Here is a 16,676-nt window from a genome sequence, read left to right as displayed (position 1 = left end):
CCGACCTGTGGTCCCGGTGGCCTGGCGCCGCAGGTTCTTTGATATGGTCCATTCCCTCTCACACCCGGGGGTCCGCGCATCGGTGAAACTGGTGAGTGCCAAGTTTGTCTGGCCTGGCCTTCGCAAGGAGGTCAGAGAATGGGCAGCAGCCTGTGTGGCATGTCAGCGTGCTAAGGTTCACCAGCACACCAAGGCACCCCTTGAACCATTCGCGATTCCAGCCAGACGGTTTGACCACGTGCATGTGGACCTGGTGGGACCCTTACCGCCATCCCACGGGTACACTCATCTGCTCACTATGGTGGATCGCACCACCAGGTGGCCGGAGGTGGTCCCTCTTTCCTCCACGACATCGGCAGACGTCGCTAGAGCATTTCTTTCGGCTTGGGTCGCACGTTTTGGCTCCCTTTCCGACATTACTTCTGACAGGGGACCTCAGTTTGTCTCGGAACTCTGGTCATCTATGGCTAGGTCCTTGGGCACACAGGTTTACCGTACCACTGCGTACCATCCTCAGGCTAACGGGCTTTGTGAACGCTTTCACCGTTCACTCAAGGCAGCATTGCGTGCCGCGCTTTCGGATGACAGCTGGGTGGATCGTTTACCTTGGGTGATGCTTGGTTTGCGTTCAGCTCCTAAAGAGGATTTGGATGCTTCGCCTGCGGAATTGGTCTTGGGACAACCGCTTCGTGTTCCAGGGGAATTTCTGCCAGAGAGTGCGCCTCCTTGTAACTTTCCTGCCGGAAGTTACTTTTCGGCTGGGCCTGCTCTGGTTCCATCCCCTGTGCTCCACTGTTTCCCGCGGTCGTTTGTACCGACGGACTTAGCAACAGCTCGTTTTGTTTTTGTACGACATGACGCCCACCGGTCACCCCTTCGCCCTCCGTACGACGGCCCATTCCGGGTGCTCGAGACGGGGGCGAAGAGTTTCGTGCTCGATATGGGTGGTCGGTCGGAGCGGGTCACGTTGGATAGGCTGAAGCCGGCGCATTTGCTGGTTGGGCAGGATGTGTTGCCGGCTCAGGTCCCCCGTCGGGGCCGTCCTCCCAAGGTCCGGAATGTCCCGTCTGATGATCTTTGTTCTAATTTACAGCCTGCTGTGGACTTTGTTTCTCCTGCCTGCGACTCATCTGCGTTCCCAGAAGAGGGGCGTTATGGCAGGCTGATTAAACCCCCTGTCAGGGACTGAAATGTAAAATTGTTATTTTTTCCTTTCCCTCTTTCTGCTGTTCTTCTCCCTTCTGGGTGTTCGGGGGGGGGGCTGTGTGGCGGACACATTTGGGTGTATCTCACACCCAGGTGATGCATGGGGTGATGGGCGTGGTTAGCCCTTGATTGGATGCATTGTTCAACGCGCCATTCAGAGTTGGTCTGCTGGTTGCAGAATAAAGACGTCTAAACCACCTGCTCTGTCCGAGTCGTTCCTCGTCCTGCCACACCACAACATTTTGGCTCATTCATCTGTATTAGACACGCAGCCTGATGGAGTTGACAATTTAAAGAACAACACACACACATCCAGTCTGGCTTTGATGGATATTTATGGAAATTACTTGATCTTAAATCCATACATAAAAGTTAAAATAACACTGGGAACCTGGTAGACAATATAATTTAACACAGGAGTGCCGACTGTAAACACCCAACCTCTGAACTTCTCATCGTGTTTTTGTTTTTTCCAACCAAAGAATCACAGTGAGATCGGATTGGAAAATGCCTTCATGTTGCCTCAACGTCCTGGGGGTCATTTAAAGAAGCCGTTTGCATCCTCTCAGGTACAGGAGCGATAAAAATGGTGAAGCCGATCATTGTGATTCAATGTTGCGAAAGTGTCACACAAAAGTCTCAGAGGAAAAGTGATCAGAGGCACTGACGATAAGTGTAAAACTTTGTTTTTTCTTTTCAACTTCCCTCAATTAAAAAATGATTCTTTTATAAATGGTTGAAATCTGGGTGCAAAAATAGATTTTTGCATTACAATGAAAATAAGATTGTCATTTTTGTTCTCATACAATCTTATAGAGTCTAAAAGCAGAATTTACGTCAGCTGAGCTTAAATGCAATAATAAGTTCTCAAGTTAAAAAAGTGCTTAAAAAGGTTTAACAGCATTAAAGCAGATACAGTGATGGCTGGAAATAGTGGAAGGCAGCAGAAAACAGCAGAATCTCCATTTAGCATGTATCCACTTTGGGGGGGTTTTAGACAGCTGCTGCTGGTGGTTCCAGCATGAGTGTTTCAGTACGGGTCAGTTCTTGGCCCGGCCCGCAAAAACTTGAAGATCTTTCCACAGCACGCCTCTGTTTCAAATGGCATAAAGGTTATTTTAAAACTGAACGGGCCAGGACAATATGCCACTACTTACTGCTTTTGCCACCATTCGTACCATATTTTTTCTTGCATTTGCACCACATCACCAGGACCACAACCAGGACAACCAGGACCACCAGGACCACAACCAGGACAGTCTGGTCTGAACTCCCTATCAACACATGATACACAATCACTGGTAATTTTAATATTACACAATCACCAGCAATTCTAATAATATTGTAAATACAATGTGGATTTAAATACACCCACCGTTTGTGACAGATGGGGGCATACCTGAACTATTATGCATGTTGCCTTTAGTCACGGGGTTTATTCTTTTTGCTGCATCTTCGTTGCTGCGAAGGTCCTCACAGGCAACTGTAAAAAGGTAATTTTCATATATTACTGACAAACTGCAGGTAAAGATGACTATGTTAGGACTTGGGCCTCACCTGTAACGTTAGCACTGTAATGTTCCCACTGTGGAAACAGACAAAGTGAGATTTTTAATGTTTCATCAGGGGACCTGATCCGACAATAATGAGAAAGTTACACATCTCAGACAGTTGCAAAATGCATTCCTTTGGAACATTTTCCAGATATTACAAGTGTATAATACCTTGTCACATGTGGCTTTAAAGAAAAGGTGTTTTATGCACTTTAAGGCGACGAGACCATCAAGGCTGCTGTTCAACACCAGCGAAGGTTCCTTGTCATAGTTGTTTGCAATCACGTGGTTCTGAATCCATAAATTAGTCCATCACACAGCCAAAAACAGCCTGATATTCTTAAAATACCAACAGTAACATTGGATTCCCCGAGACAGGTGAGTGCTGATGTGGTACTCACGGTTGCATTGTAGCTGTAATCACAGTCTGCACCTGCAGGTCCGTCTGAGATGGTGTAGAAGAACAGGTCGCCCTTCTGGCTGAACGTCATTTGCAGCGCACAGCTGGGTGCCACAGTGACGGCTGCTGCAGGGAAAAGCCCATAAACAAGAAGCAATTTCAATCTGCCCAGATTAATGTCGCGATACGACACAGCACATCCAGAATTTAGTCAAAATCAAAAAGTCAAAAAGAGGAGGGATCATTTTCAACCCCCAAATCGACCCGCAGTATACTAAAGTATACTTGTTTTAAACCAGGGGTGGGGAACCTTTTTCATATCGAGGGCCATTTCAATTTTTATAAAGTCCTCCGAGGGCCATACTATTATGAACACAAGCCTAGGGATATAACCACTGTTACTAAGTCTCATGATTGCTGCATTTGAGTTTGAATTATTTATTTAGCACACATGCATATAAAATCACCAACAAAAAATAGAATAAAATGACAAACAAGTAAAATCTGTTTACTTGATCATACAAAACAATAAAAAAAAGAGGTGCAGAGTTGAGACAAGAGACCCGTAAGGGCCTGTTCGAGGCCTCTACTCACAAAAACTGCAATACAACAAGATAATCAAGAAAATAAATGAAAAGAAAGATAAAGACAATAATAATAACAACTAGAAAGCACTCGGAGAGCGCAGACCTCCGCCAAGCGCAACAATTCCTGGCATATTGTGATTTCCACCATAAATATTAGTCCCACATATACTTTGACTACATATTTAGATTCCTTGACCATAAAAACATACCGTTAACCACTGGAATCATAACAATATATGTCTTAGTTCAATAGTTATTCACGAAAAAAAATTCACGCTTTGAAACAATTTTGCTTTTCCGGCGCGAGCGCCTCAGCGATGCTTCGAGGTGCGTTCACGAACTCTCCTTCGGCGTGAGGTTTCAGCTTCGTTGCTGTTAATTCACTCACCACAAACCTTGCACGCGTAATATTCTCTCTGTCGGTACACGGTCGTGTGAAAGCTGCTTGTTGAGCCTCCAAACTCCGGCGCAGAGCGTTAATTTTATCCAAACTCATCTGTCCTTTCAACCCGTCGAGTTTAGCGTGTTTCCAGCTGTAATGGCGCTCGAGATTTGCCTTTTTCATCACTGCCAGCGCCTCGCCACAAACTAGGCACACTGGCTTGCCCTTTACTTCAACAAAGAAATAATCACTTGTCCATTTCTCCTGGAATACACGGCATTCTGCATCCACCTTCCTTTTCTTGACAGTCAGCATGATGCATCAATTTTTCGTCCGTGTCAATCAGTCCAGCCCACTACGAACATCACATGCTGTGTTCACGGACCCTGACCTTGACTCGGACAGAACATAAGCGTCTGTTTTATCTCAGAAAACGGGAAAATATTTCCTCTTGTTACGAAAGAAATTTCAGGACACGAAAGGCACAAATACGCTGCCGCGGAGTTTAGCGACCGGTCCCATTGTATAAGTCCGACATTCGATTGGAAAATAACGGAATCGGTGCACAAATATGTAACCGTGTCCTCCTCGGAATGGAGGGCACATTATCAACAATATCTTCTTCGATCAAACATGAATTCCTTCACTACCTGCCTGTAATGGCCCATCTGATGATACATCTGATGGGAACGATCTCTTTTGTAAACTACCTGTTAATATACACGAGCTGATGCAACAGAGTCGTAAAGAACATTTACAAACACGTTAGAAGTTTTTCTATGAAATGAATAAGAACACTCACTAAACAGTAGAATCCGGATGTGCAGATCCATCTTCACACCACAGGCAGCACCGGGATCAGGCGTGTAACCCCCCAGACCAGCGTGCGCCGGCTGATACTATGAGCTTGACCCCGCCCACATAACTACACGTGGCCGAGTCCGTCTGTGGAAAAGCATCATTTTTAATTTTTTTTGCAGCATGTTCGTAGTCGTAACTCTTTATATTTTTGAGTGTGGCAGCATGGAGTTCACGCGCTGCCCATCACCTTAATAGTTGGGGCAGTTGCAGCTGTGGCGTTCCCCTTAAAAGGAGACTGTGCTGCACGGGCTGCTCTTGTTGTCGAGCCGTTGGATGCCACGCCACAGTTTACTTGGTCCTCCTCATGTGATGGCTGTGCCATCCCATGCGCACCTGGGTCTGCTGTCACCAGAGCTAGGGAGCCGTGGGTGTCTTTGGTTCGTCAGCTGTTTGGCCCTGCTAGCGGGAGCGCTGTGGTGGCTCCACTTTAGAGATTTATTTCCTTCACCTGACGGAGAAATTGTCACAGGTGCCGGCTCTAGTGCGCCTTCCTCCCGTTGGGCGGCTGCTGTTTTGCCCTCCGTATGCTCCCGACTGTCACCCCTGTCTCCCTCTGAGAGGTATCATCGTGTGGGGTCCAATCTAAAGCGCGAGTGTGTGAGTGAACTGGGCCTCTAGGAGGACTAGGATCGCCTTTATTTTGGTTTAACGCAGGGGTGGGGAACCTTTTTCATTTCGAGGGCCATTTCAATTTTTATAAAGTCCTCCGAGGGCCATACTATTATGAACACATACCTAGGGATGCAAAAAAAAAGACAAAAAAAAAGTCTATAACCACTGTGTTACTAAGTCTCATGATTGCTGCATTTGAGTTTGAATTATTTATTTAGCACACATGCATATAAAATCACCAAAAAAATAGAATAAAATGACAAGTAAAATATGTTTTCATGATCATACAAAACAATAAAAAGAGGTGCAGAGTTGAGGCAAGAGACCCGTAAGGGCCTGTTCGAGGCCTCTACTCACAAAAACTGCAATACAACAAGATAATCAAGAAAATAAATGAAGAAAGAAAGATAAAGACAATAATAACAACTAGAAAGCACTCGGAGAGCGCAGACCTCCGCCAAGCGCAACAATTCCTGGCATATTGTGATTTCCACCATAAATATTAGTCCCACATATACTTTGACTACATATTTAGATTCCTTGACCATAAAAACATACCGTTAGCCACTGGAATCATAATATATGTCTTAGTTCAATAGTTATTCACGAAAAAAAATTCACGCTTTGAAACAATTTTACTTTGTACGGCGCGAGCGCCTCAGCGGCGGCTACGAGGCACGTTCACGAACTCTCCTTCGGCGTGAGGTTTCAGCTTCGTGGCTATTAATTCACTCACCACAAAACTTGCACGCGTAATATTCTCTCTGTCGGTACACGGTCGTGTGAAAGCTGCTTGTTGAGCCTCCAAACTCCGGCGAAGAGCGTTAATTGTATCCAAACTCATCTGTCCTTTCAACTCGTCGAGTTTAGCGTGTTTCGCTAAGCATTTTTCGTCCGTGTCAATCAGTCCAGCCCACTACGTACATCACATGCTGTGTTCACTGACCCTGACCTTGACTCGGACATAACATAACCGTCTGTTTTATCTCAGAAAACGGGAAAATATTTCCTCGTTACGAAAGAAATTTCAGGATACGAAAGGCAAAAATACGCTACCGCTGCTACTCGCAGCTCGCGGAGTTTAGCGAACGGTCCCACTGTATAAGTGCACATATAAAATATAAAAATCTTATTGCGTTGCGGGCCGGTAGAAATGGTCTCGTAGGCCGTATACGGCCCGGAGGCCGGAGGTTCCCCACCCCTGGTTTAACGTTTTGTTGCGGGGGGAGGGATTTGGGGTTGTTTGTGTGGGTTATTTTTGCATGTTTATTTGGGGGTTTGATTAAGTGTGTTCTTTGTTTGTGTGGGTTATTTTTGTATGTTTACTTGGGTTCTATTATTGTGCGCGTTTTCTGTTATTTTCTAAGTGGTGCCGATCCTACCCTGTGGGGGCAGGTGTTTTAAAGATAATTGATAAATCTTGAATATGAATTTAATATCTGCACGTTGAGTGTGTGTGAATGGGTGTGTGTATTTTCACACAGCCAAAAACAGCCTGATATTCTTAAAATACAGGTGTAAGACACCTGTCTCTTAAAATACCAACAGCAACATTGGATTCCCCGAGACAGGTGAAGGAGGTGTCTTATTGAACAAAAGGAGGTGGGGGGGTCACCGTCTGTTCTGGCCCCTCCCTCAGGGATCAGCGCTCCATCACTGCAGGACGCTGATTCGATTTGGGTTCTCGTGCGGACGAAACTGTGGGCGTGACCTCGACCTCTGACCTCACCGGGGCTCCTGCGGGCTGTGTCTCGGCTCGCCCCCCCCCCAAAATCTGCCGCCCCCCCGTCTGCTGTTCTATTGATGTTGCTGCGTCTTGACCTCTGTGACCTTCAGCTCAGGTGGAAACCGCAGAATGTGGGCGGGGCTTTGACGGGTGCCCTGCTCACCTGTGACGTGTGAGCTGTTGCACCTTTACCTGGAACACGACGGTGAGGTGAACGAGGAGGGGGTGTGGAAATTAGACTGCTCTGTTACCATGGAGACCAGCCGACTGATGCTGGAGGTGTCCAATCAGCTTTGATCATGGTTGTGTTGACTTTGCTTTAGAGTTGGGACCATTTTAGCTTCGTTGTGATGGCGAAAGATCGACGTGTGTGTGTGGGTTGACGTGTGTGTGTGTGTGTGTGTGTGTGTGGGTCGAGGTGTGTGTGTGGGTCAAGGTGTGTCTGTCGATGTGTGTGTGGGTCGACGTGTGTGTGGGGGTCGATGGTCACGATTCACTCCTGAAGGTTCTGATGATGTGGGAGGAGGAAGAGGTGGAACCAGATTTATGTCAGATAAATCTGAAAGTCGGAGGAAGCTGAAGGGAAGTTTCCGGAACTTGGAAGGAAGGAAGATCTGTAATTAAGAGAAATATAGACGTGAAGGAATCACCCCTTCATCCTTCGATGTGTGTGAAATCAGCTTTTATTCAGCTTGTTCTCCAGCACTTTCGGGGGTGTCTCCCACCTGGACACCAGATGGCCCTATTTGACTTTACCATAAACAAGAAACTCAGATATTTTGGTTTATTGTTGGTACTGGCTGAAGTGGTCATTTCTCGGTGGATTTCCAGCCTCGAATTTAGCTGCTCTCAATGTTTGTACAAAGCAAAATTTGTCATTATCAAGTGTTGATCCATAATAATATGAGGGACAACAAACAAAACAGGTCTTCTGAGATTTATGATCAGATTTGTGTTCTTGGGAGCTCAAATGAGCTTTTTGGGTTGTTTGAATAGCTCCATTTGAAAAAGTTATATGTGTGGCAGCATGGAGTCCACGCGCTGCCCATCACCTTAATAGTTGGGGCAGTTGCAGCTGTGGCGTTCCCCTTAAAAGGAGACTGTGCTGCTCGGGCTGCTCTTGTTGTCGAGCCGTTGGATGCCACGCCACAGTTTACTTGGTCCTCCTCACCTGATGGCTGTGCCATCCCATGCGCACCTGGGTCTGCTGTCATCAGAGCTGGGGAGCCGTGGGTGTCTTTGGTTCGGCAGCTGTTTGGCCCTGCTAGCGGGAGCGCTGTGGTGGCTCGGTGTGCGTCTCCATTTTAGAGATTTCTTTCCCTTACCTGACGGTACGTAGCGGCTGCTTTTAGCCTCACCATATGGGGAATTGTCAGCAACCTGAAACTGCTTTCTCTCTTAACAGAAATTGTCACAGGTGCCGGCTCTAGTGCGCCTTCCTCCCGTTGGCCGGCTGCTGTTTTGCCCTCCGTATGCTCCCGACTGTCACCCCTGTCTCCCTCTGAGAGGTATCATCGTGTGGGGTCCAATCTAAAGCGCGAGTGTGTGAGTGAACTGCGCCTCTAGGAGGACTAGGATCGCCTTTATTTTGGTTTAACGTTTTGTTGCGGGGGTTATTTTGCATGTTTATTTGGGTTTGACTAAGTGTGCTTTTTGCTCGTGTGGGTTATTTTTGTATGTTTATTTGGGTTCTATTGTGTACGTTTCTGTTATTTTGTAAGTGGTGCCGATCCTACCCTGTGGGGTGCAGGTGTTTTAAAGATAATTGATAAATCTTGAATATGAATTTAATATCTGCACGTTGAGTGTGTATGGGTGTGTGAGTATTTTAGCAATTGTTGTAAGCGGATATCCGGAAATAAAAGTATTAATTTTGCACATTGGACCAGTCTCTTATCCTCATTAGAAAACACTTGTGCGGCCTTGATAATAATTCTCCAGGTGGAATTCCTGGGGTGGCGTTCTCGATTTAGAGAGGAGATATACTGAGCCCCGTCTGGGCCCCGCCACATATGGTTTATGTAACATCCCATTATACAGCATACAGTGTTCTACTTGGGGATTTTTATATCGATGTGAGGACAGCGTGATTGCCGTCGTTTGCTTGATATAGCTGTCAATGCAGCTTATAACCACGTGGTGGCGCTATTTCGTTTATGCTCGCTACCGCTCCGTCTCTTATCATTGCATCCTCTTACTTTCCCCTTCGTCTCAAGTCCCTTCAAAAAGCCAAAATACATGTTTGGATGAGAACCATAACAGAGTAAAACCGTCTTCAGTCTGAAACCATTCACAACAAGCAGAAAGAGGTTGGTCTGTTTTTTTCCCCCCATCTTAAATGCAGGGTGGGTTTTACCCTCACAGACCGGGGTAATTTCCATATTGCAAAAGACAAACACAACAATTGCCCATACTCGAACCCCTGTTGGTTCAATTACCTAAAATGGAAGTCTGACTTCTGGCCTGTTAATGTCGCCAGGCATTTGTAATGTTGCATCAGACATCTTCAGATGGACGTGCCCCCCACCCCACCCCCACCTTTTTTCCTGAATTAACTTTAGGCATTCCGTTTGAACTTAATCGAACCATGGTGACTCAAGCAGACAAACAATGACGGACAAACAATGACGGTGTAAAATCTGGTCATGTGACAGGAAATCAGGCCACACCAGTTTCATTGGCTTATGTCTGTCGGGTGAGAAAATCCTCCTCCCAAACAAGAACACAACAAAAGGTGGTTTCCAGGGCACTTTAATTTAGATAAGAACTCGTAGAAAAGTTGATTCAAACACACACATGTTGCACATAAATAGGGTTACTTTCAAGATTTACTTTTCTATTTCCCTATGGGGATGAATATTGGAATAGCAGCCTACACATGGATGAATATAACTGTATGGACACAAATAGCAGCAGGTGTATTTACAAAGTATAGAAATAGAATAAATAAGTAAAATACAAAAAAGATTAGAACATGAATTGATTGAGTATTATTGATTCCTTTGGGGGGTGTCCATCAGGGAAATTAGCATCTCTAAAAAAACATACAGCACTGTACAAAATTACCCACCACCATTACACACCATTAAACCTATATGATATAAATAAATATAAATAAATAAAATAAGAAATAAAATAGAATAAATTAAAAATAGAATATAAAATATAAAACAATAAAAATTTAAATAAATGAATAGATGGATGAATGAACTGAATGAATGGATGTCACAGTATTATGTTATTCCAGTGTTATTCCAGTCCTTCTGTCGGCCCTCCTCCCCCCCAGGGAGGAGTTGAACAGTCTGATGGCTCGGGGGTGACTCAGTTCTCCAGCCTGTTTGTGCTGAACTTGGGGAGGCGCAGCCTCTGGCTGATCAGGCTTCTCTGGCTGTGGATGAGTGTGCAGAGGGTGGCGGACATTGTCCATGATGCTCCACAGCTTGTCAATAGTTCTCCTCTCTTTGCATAAATATAGAATACAGAAATAAAATTACAACATAAATATTAAATATAACCAATTACAGTATTGTGACTGAATGGGTTTGGATGGGTTAGAGTCTAAAAGCAGACTTTATGTCAGCTGAGCTTAAATGCAATAATAAAAGTCCCCAAGTTAAAAAAGTGTTTAAAAAGGTTTAACAGCATTAATGCAGATACAGTGATGGCTGGAAATAGTTGAAGGCAGCAGAAAACAGCAGAATCTCCATTTAGCATGTATCCACTCCAGCACCTTTGGGGGGGTTTTAGACAGCTGCTGCTGCTGGTTCCAGCATAGGTGTTTCAGTATGGGTCAGTTCTTGGCCCGGTCCAGGTTCTTGGCCCGGCCCGCAAAACCTCTCGAAGATCTTTCCACGGCACGCCTCTGTTTCAAATGGCATAAAGGTTATTTTAAAACAGAACGGGCCAGGACAATATGCCACTACTTACTGTTTTTGCCACCGTTCGTACCATATTTTTTCTTGTATTTGCACCACATCACCAGGACCACAACCAGGACAACCAGGACAACCAGGACCACCGGGACCACAACTGAGGCCACAGCCAGGACAGTCTGGTCCTTTGAACTCCCTATCAACACATGATACACAATCACTGGTAATTTTAATATTACACAATCACCAACAATTCTAATATTATTGTAAATACAATGTGGATTTAAATACACCCACCGTTTGTGACAGATGGGGGCATACCTGAACTATTATGCATGTTGCCTTTAGTCACAGGGTTTATTCTTTTTGCTGCATCTTTGTTGCTGCGAAGGTCCTCACAGGCAACTGTCAAAGGTAATATTCATATATTACTGACAAACTGCAGGTAAAGATGACTATGTTAGGACTTGGGCCTCACCTGTAACGTTAGCACTGTAAAATTCCCCCTGTGGAAACAGACAAAGTGAGATTTTTAATGCTTCATCAGGGGACCTGATCCGACAATAATGAGAAAGTTACACATCTCAGACAGTTGCAAAATGCATTCCTTTGGAACATTTTCCAGATATTACAAGTGTATAATACCTTGTCACATGTGGCTTTAAAGAAGAGGTGTTCTATGCACTCTAAGGTGACGAGACCATCAAGGCTGTTGTTCCTCACAAGTGAAGCTTCCTCTTCATTGTTTGCAATCACGTGGTCCTGAATCCATAAATTAGTCCATCACACAGCCAAAAACAGCCTGATATTCTTAAAATACCAACAGTAACATTGGATTCCCCGAGACAGGTGAGTGCTGATGTGTTACTCACGGTTGCATTGTAGTAGCTGTAATCACAGTCTGCACCTGCAGGTCCGTCTGAGATGGTGTAGAAGAACAGGCCGCCATTCTGGCTGAACGTCATTTGCAGCGCACAGCTGGGTGCCACAGTGACGGCTGCTGCAGGGAAAAGCCCATAAACAAGAAGCAATTTCTGTCTGTCTGTCAGTCATAATCCAAGATAAATGGATAATCAGCCTTTTGTATACCTGTACATAGTACAGAGAGTGTATACAATATACATATCAGAATATATAATATTCAGTGTGTGCAGAATGGTTGAAATGCTATTAGAGAATTCTAAAGTTATTGTGTGAGTCCGGCGGTAAAAGCAGTCATTTATGTTTATTGTGCTGCTCCACTCCGGTGGAAAAAAGCACCTTCACCCGCCCAGTTCTGGCAGGTGTCCTGTAGGTGGGGGGGTGACGTTTAGACAGGTTGGGTGTGACCTAGTCACATAGTTAAGGGTGCTTGGCTCATACTCTGATCTAATCTCATCTCATGTGTAAAGAATCAAAGTTAATTCATGGCATCAGGATTCTACTGTTGTGAGTGTTCTTATTAATTTCATCGAAAAACTTCTAACGTGTTTGTAAATGTTCTTTACGACGCCGTTGCACCTTTAACTCGCGCGATTCCGTTATTTCCACTCGAATGTCGACTTGATTGTGTGTAAAGTTTATAGTTTAAAACAAGTATACTTTGAAAGTGCGAGTCGATTTGGCGCGGTTGAAAATGATCCGTCCTATAACACGGGACTTTTTGCCCCCGAGACTCAGTGGAGGTGGTGGGAAACGAGAGGATGATGAAACTGTCGCCATATTAAACGTCAGAAGTCTTTCTATGAATCCCTCCATCCATCCTCTACCGCTTATCCGGGGTCGGGTCGCGGGGGCAGCAGCCTGAGCAGAGAAGCCCAGACTCCCCTCTCCCCAGCTCATCCGGGGGGATCCCCAGGTGTTCCCAGACCAGTCGAGAGACATAGTCTCTCCAACGTGTCCTGGGTCTTCCCGGCGGTCTCCTACCGGAGGGACATGCCCTAACACCTCACCAGGGAGGCGTCCAGGGGGCATCCTAACTCGGTGCCCAAGCCACCTCATCTGGCTCCTCTCAACGCGGAGGAGCAGCGGCTCTACTCCGAGCTCCTCCCGGATGACAGAGCTTCTCACCCTGTCTCTAAGGAGAGCCCAGCCACCCTACGGAGGAAGCTCATTTCGGGCGCTTGTACCCGTGATCTTGTTCTTTCGGTCATTACCCAAAGCTCATGACCACAGGTGAGGGTCGGAACGAAGATGACCCGTAAATTGAGAGCTTCGTCTGTTGGCTCAACTCTCTCTTCACCACTACGGACCGGTGCAGAGTCATTACTGCTGATTACTCTTTCTATGAAATTAATAACAATACTCACTGAACAGTAAAATCCTGACGTGGAGAGCCATAAATTCACTTCGGTTCTTCATACAACCTGCGGTACCGGGACCAGACGTGGGAATGAAAAGTTCGCGGATCCAGGGCTAATTTATAGTTACTTAACCACGCCCACGTTAGTGACGTCTAAGGTGTTGTCCCAGGGAGGCATAAACCGGAAAGCACCACGTGACAGAGGAGGGTAAAGGTGGCTGGAAATTACGGTACCTTTTGAAACTTTGCCGAACAAATCGTTATAACCAAACTATACACCCTTTTAGCTACAAGCCCCTCCCGACTCACTCAAACGTCACTTTTAGAACATCGGAAAAAAAAATCAGCGCTGAAGAACTGACAAAGGTGTTCGACAAATGCAAATGTTGTTTTTACTTCTGTGGAAAAGTATCATTTTTAAATTTTTCATGTTTTTGCAGCATGTTCGTAGTCGTAACTCTTGACAAGAAATATATTTATATAGAGCAAAATATTGTAAGTTATATAAAGTTTAAGGTTTTTTTAATTGTAGAAAAATATTACTGTCCGTTTTTATCCCCATTCATGTTCAAAAACATTTACTTTTAGTGTGTTCAATAAATGTTTATCCTGTTCGGCCAGCAACCTAAAGTGTGCTTTGAGTTTTGGCCCCAGGTGCAATTGAGTTTGACACCTGCTCTAAGGTCTCAAACCCCTCCTACTTGGCCCTGTTAACTCTAAAAATCTAAAACCTGCCTTTAAAACGACATCATCCGATTTCCCCCTCAACAATTCCTCGAGATTACGTGTTACTTTATTACCTGTAACTGTTTCTTTAAGTGTGACTCTGCAACTCACTTTCATAGTGCTCTACAAGAACCACTGAACCCTTAGTGGCCTCTTACAGTCACACTTGAGACGACTTTGGTTCACTATCACTTAATCAATTTGTCTTTCTGACAATAAACTAATGGATCAAATTGTGACAACACAATTACGTGTCACACACACCTTGTTGTTGTTGAGCCACAGCCACAAACATTCACTTTTCTGTTATTAAAGTCTCAAGATGAGTAGCAACAAAATAAACATTGTGATTGAAATTTAGATAAAGGTGGAGGGAGAGGTCAGAGGTCGGGAGGAGGATCAGGGTCTTTAACAAGTAGTTCTGCTGTTCTACAGCCAGATGATCCTGCTGCTGCTGTCTGGAGTGACTGGCTAGTCTGGAGACACTTGTGTTCTGAGTTTAGGTTTTCATTTTAGCTGCCTGACTGTTTTAATAAACCCAGATTGAAGTTGTTTTCTGATAAGTGGCTCCATACCTGTGGTAAAATCTGTTTTCATTTTAATAACCCCCCCCCCCCCATGATCATGATACCCCTTTATGTACGCAAACTCACCTTAATATGTTCAGATAAATAAAATTTTAAGCTGTTCTGAAACTTTAAGATGAATTTATGGACAAACGATCAGCCTTAAATAGGAAACCGCGCCCTCTGGCGACAGCAAATAGATTTAAATTTGAAGAGCAGTGATTTGACAGATGTTTGGAGTTCACTTCAACCACCAAGTACGAGGCAAACCTTTTGGTTCCAACATTTTGTAAAGGATAAAACGTACTCTGTGTTTTCTAGTTGTGAAACCACAACATTTGGGCTCATTCATCTGTATTAGACACGCAGCCTGATGGAGGTGACAATTCAAAGAACAACACACACACATCCAGTCTGGCTTTGATGGATATTTATGGAAATTACTTGATCTTAAATCCATACATAAAAGTTAAAATAACACTGGGAACCTGGTAGACAATATAATTTAACACAGGAGTGCCGACTGGAAACACCCAACCTCTTAACTTCTCGTGTTTTTGTTTTTTCCAACCAAAGAATCACAGTGAGATCGGATTGGAAAATGCCTTCATGTTGCCTCAACGTCCTGGGGGTCATTTAAAGAAGCCGTTTGCATCCTCTCAGGTACAGGAGCGCTAAAAATGGTGAAGCGGATCATTGTGATTCAATGTTGCGAAAGTGTCACACAAAAGTCTCAGAGGAAAAGTGATCAGAGGCACTGACGATAAGTGTAAAAGTTTCTTTTCAACTTCCCTCAAATTAAAAATGATTCTTTTATAAATGGTTGAAATCTGAGTGCAAAAATAGATTTTTGCATTACAATGAAAATAAGATTGTCATTTTTGTTCTCATACAATCAGACCCACACAAACACACACACAAATCTAAAGCTTTTGTTGTCCATCAGAAGACTAAACTATAAATAAACACGCTGTAACCTCACCAACGCCCGTAACCTTCCCTTCTGATCTGGTAGCATTTCTCCATCCATGTCAATCAAACATGTGGCAGCACCTTTATTGACAATAAGCTTTAATAAACTCCTCCGATCTCACACACACACACGTTAACAACACACACAAACACGTGTGGGTCAACCGACAACACAGGGTTTCACACTCCGACTGTAACAGACGTGAAAAGACTGCATATTATATGTTGAAATCTGAGTAAAAATAGATTTTTGCATTACCGGTACAATGAAAACAAGATTGTCATTTTTGTTCTCATACAATCTTATAGAGTCTAAAAGCAGAATTTACGTCAGCTGAGCTTAAATGCAATAATAAAAGTCCTCAAGTTAAAAAGAGTGCTTAAAAAGGTTTAACAGCCTTAAAGTAGGTACAGTGATGGCTGGAAATAGTTGAAGGCAGCAGAAAACAGTAGAATCTCCATTTGGCATGTATCCACTCCAGCACCTTTGGGGGGTTTTAGACAACTCTCGAAGATCTTTCTATTCCACGCCACTGTTTCAAATGGCATAAAGGTTATTTTAAAACAGAACGGGCCAGGACAATATGCCACTACTTACTGTTTTTGCCACCATTTGTACCACAATTTTTCTTGTATTTGCACTACATCACCAGGACCACAACCAGGACAACCAGGACCACAACTGAGACCACAGCCAGGACAGTCTGGTCTGAACTCCCTATCAACACATGATACACAATCACTGGTAATTTTAATATTACACAATCAACAATTCTAATATTATTGTAAATACAATGTGGATTTAAATACACCCACCGTTTGTGACAGATGGGGGCATACTTGAACTATTATGCATGTTGCCTTTAGTCACAGGGTTTATTCTTTTTGCTGCATCTTCGTTGCTGCGAAGGTCCTCACAGGCAACTGTAAAA

The 16,676-nt window shown here is 44.4% G+C and overlaps 1 protein-coding gene across 7 annotated transcripts in view; it reads right to left on the bottom strand.

Moving 5' to 3' along the window:
* Nucleotides 1-1,524: 1,524 nt before the first annotated feature.
* Nucleotides 1,525-16,676, bottom strand: part of LOC105419849 (uncharacterized) — a 37,545-nt gene continuing 22,393 nt past the window's right edge. Inside the window, exons 17-20 of one of the 7 annotated variants that reach the window (XM_029833052.1) lie at nucleotides 16,561-16,668; nucleotides 16,434-16,462; nucleotides 11,276-11,312; nucleotides 1,525-2,298 (exon numbers count right to left, since the gene is read on the bottom strand). In XM_029833052.1, the coding sequence (XP_029688912.1) occupies nucleotides 2,237-2,298; nucleotides 11,276-11,312; nucleotides 16,434-16,462; nucleotides 16,561-16,668 (236 nt within the window). In that variant the 3' untranslated portion in view covers nucleotides 1,525-2,236. Of the gene's footprint in view, nucleotides 2,299-10,606; nucleotides 10,787-11,275; nucleotides 11,313-15,187; nucleotides 16,278-16,342; nucleotides 16,463-16,560; nucleotides 16,669-16,676 lie in introns of those variants that run through there. The other 6 variants (XM_029833053.1, XM_029833055.1, XM_029833056.1 and 3 more) reach the window with 6 other exon arrangements.

This window comes from Takifugu rubripes, chromosome 2 (assembly GCF_901000725.2).
Source record: "Takifugu rubripes chromosome 2, fTakRub1.2, whole genome shotgun sequence".
Lineage (NCBI taxonomy): Eukaryota > Metazoa > Chordata > Actinopteri > Tetraodontiformes > Tetraodontidae > Takifugu > Takifugu rubripes.
The sequence above is the reverse complement of the archived record's forward strand: the minus strand, read 5'-3'. Positions and strand labels throughout refer to the sequence as shown.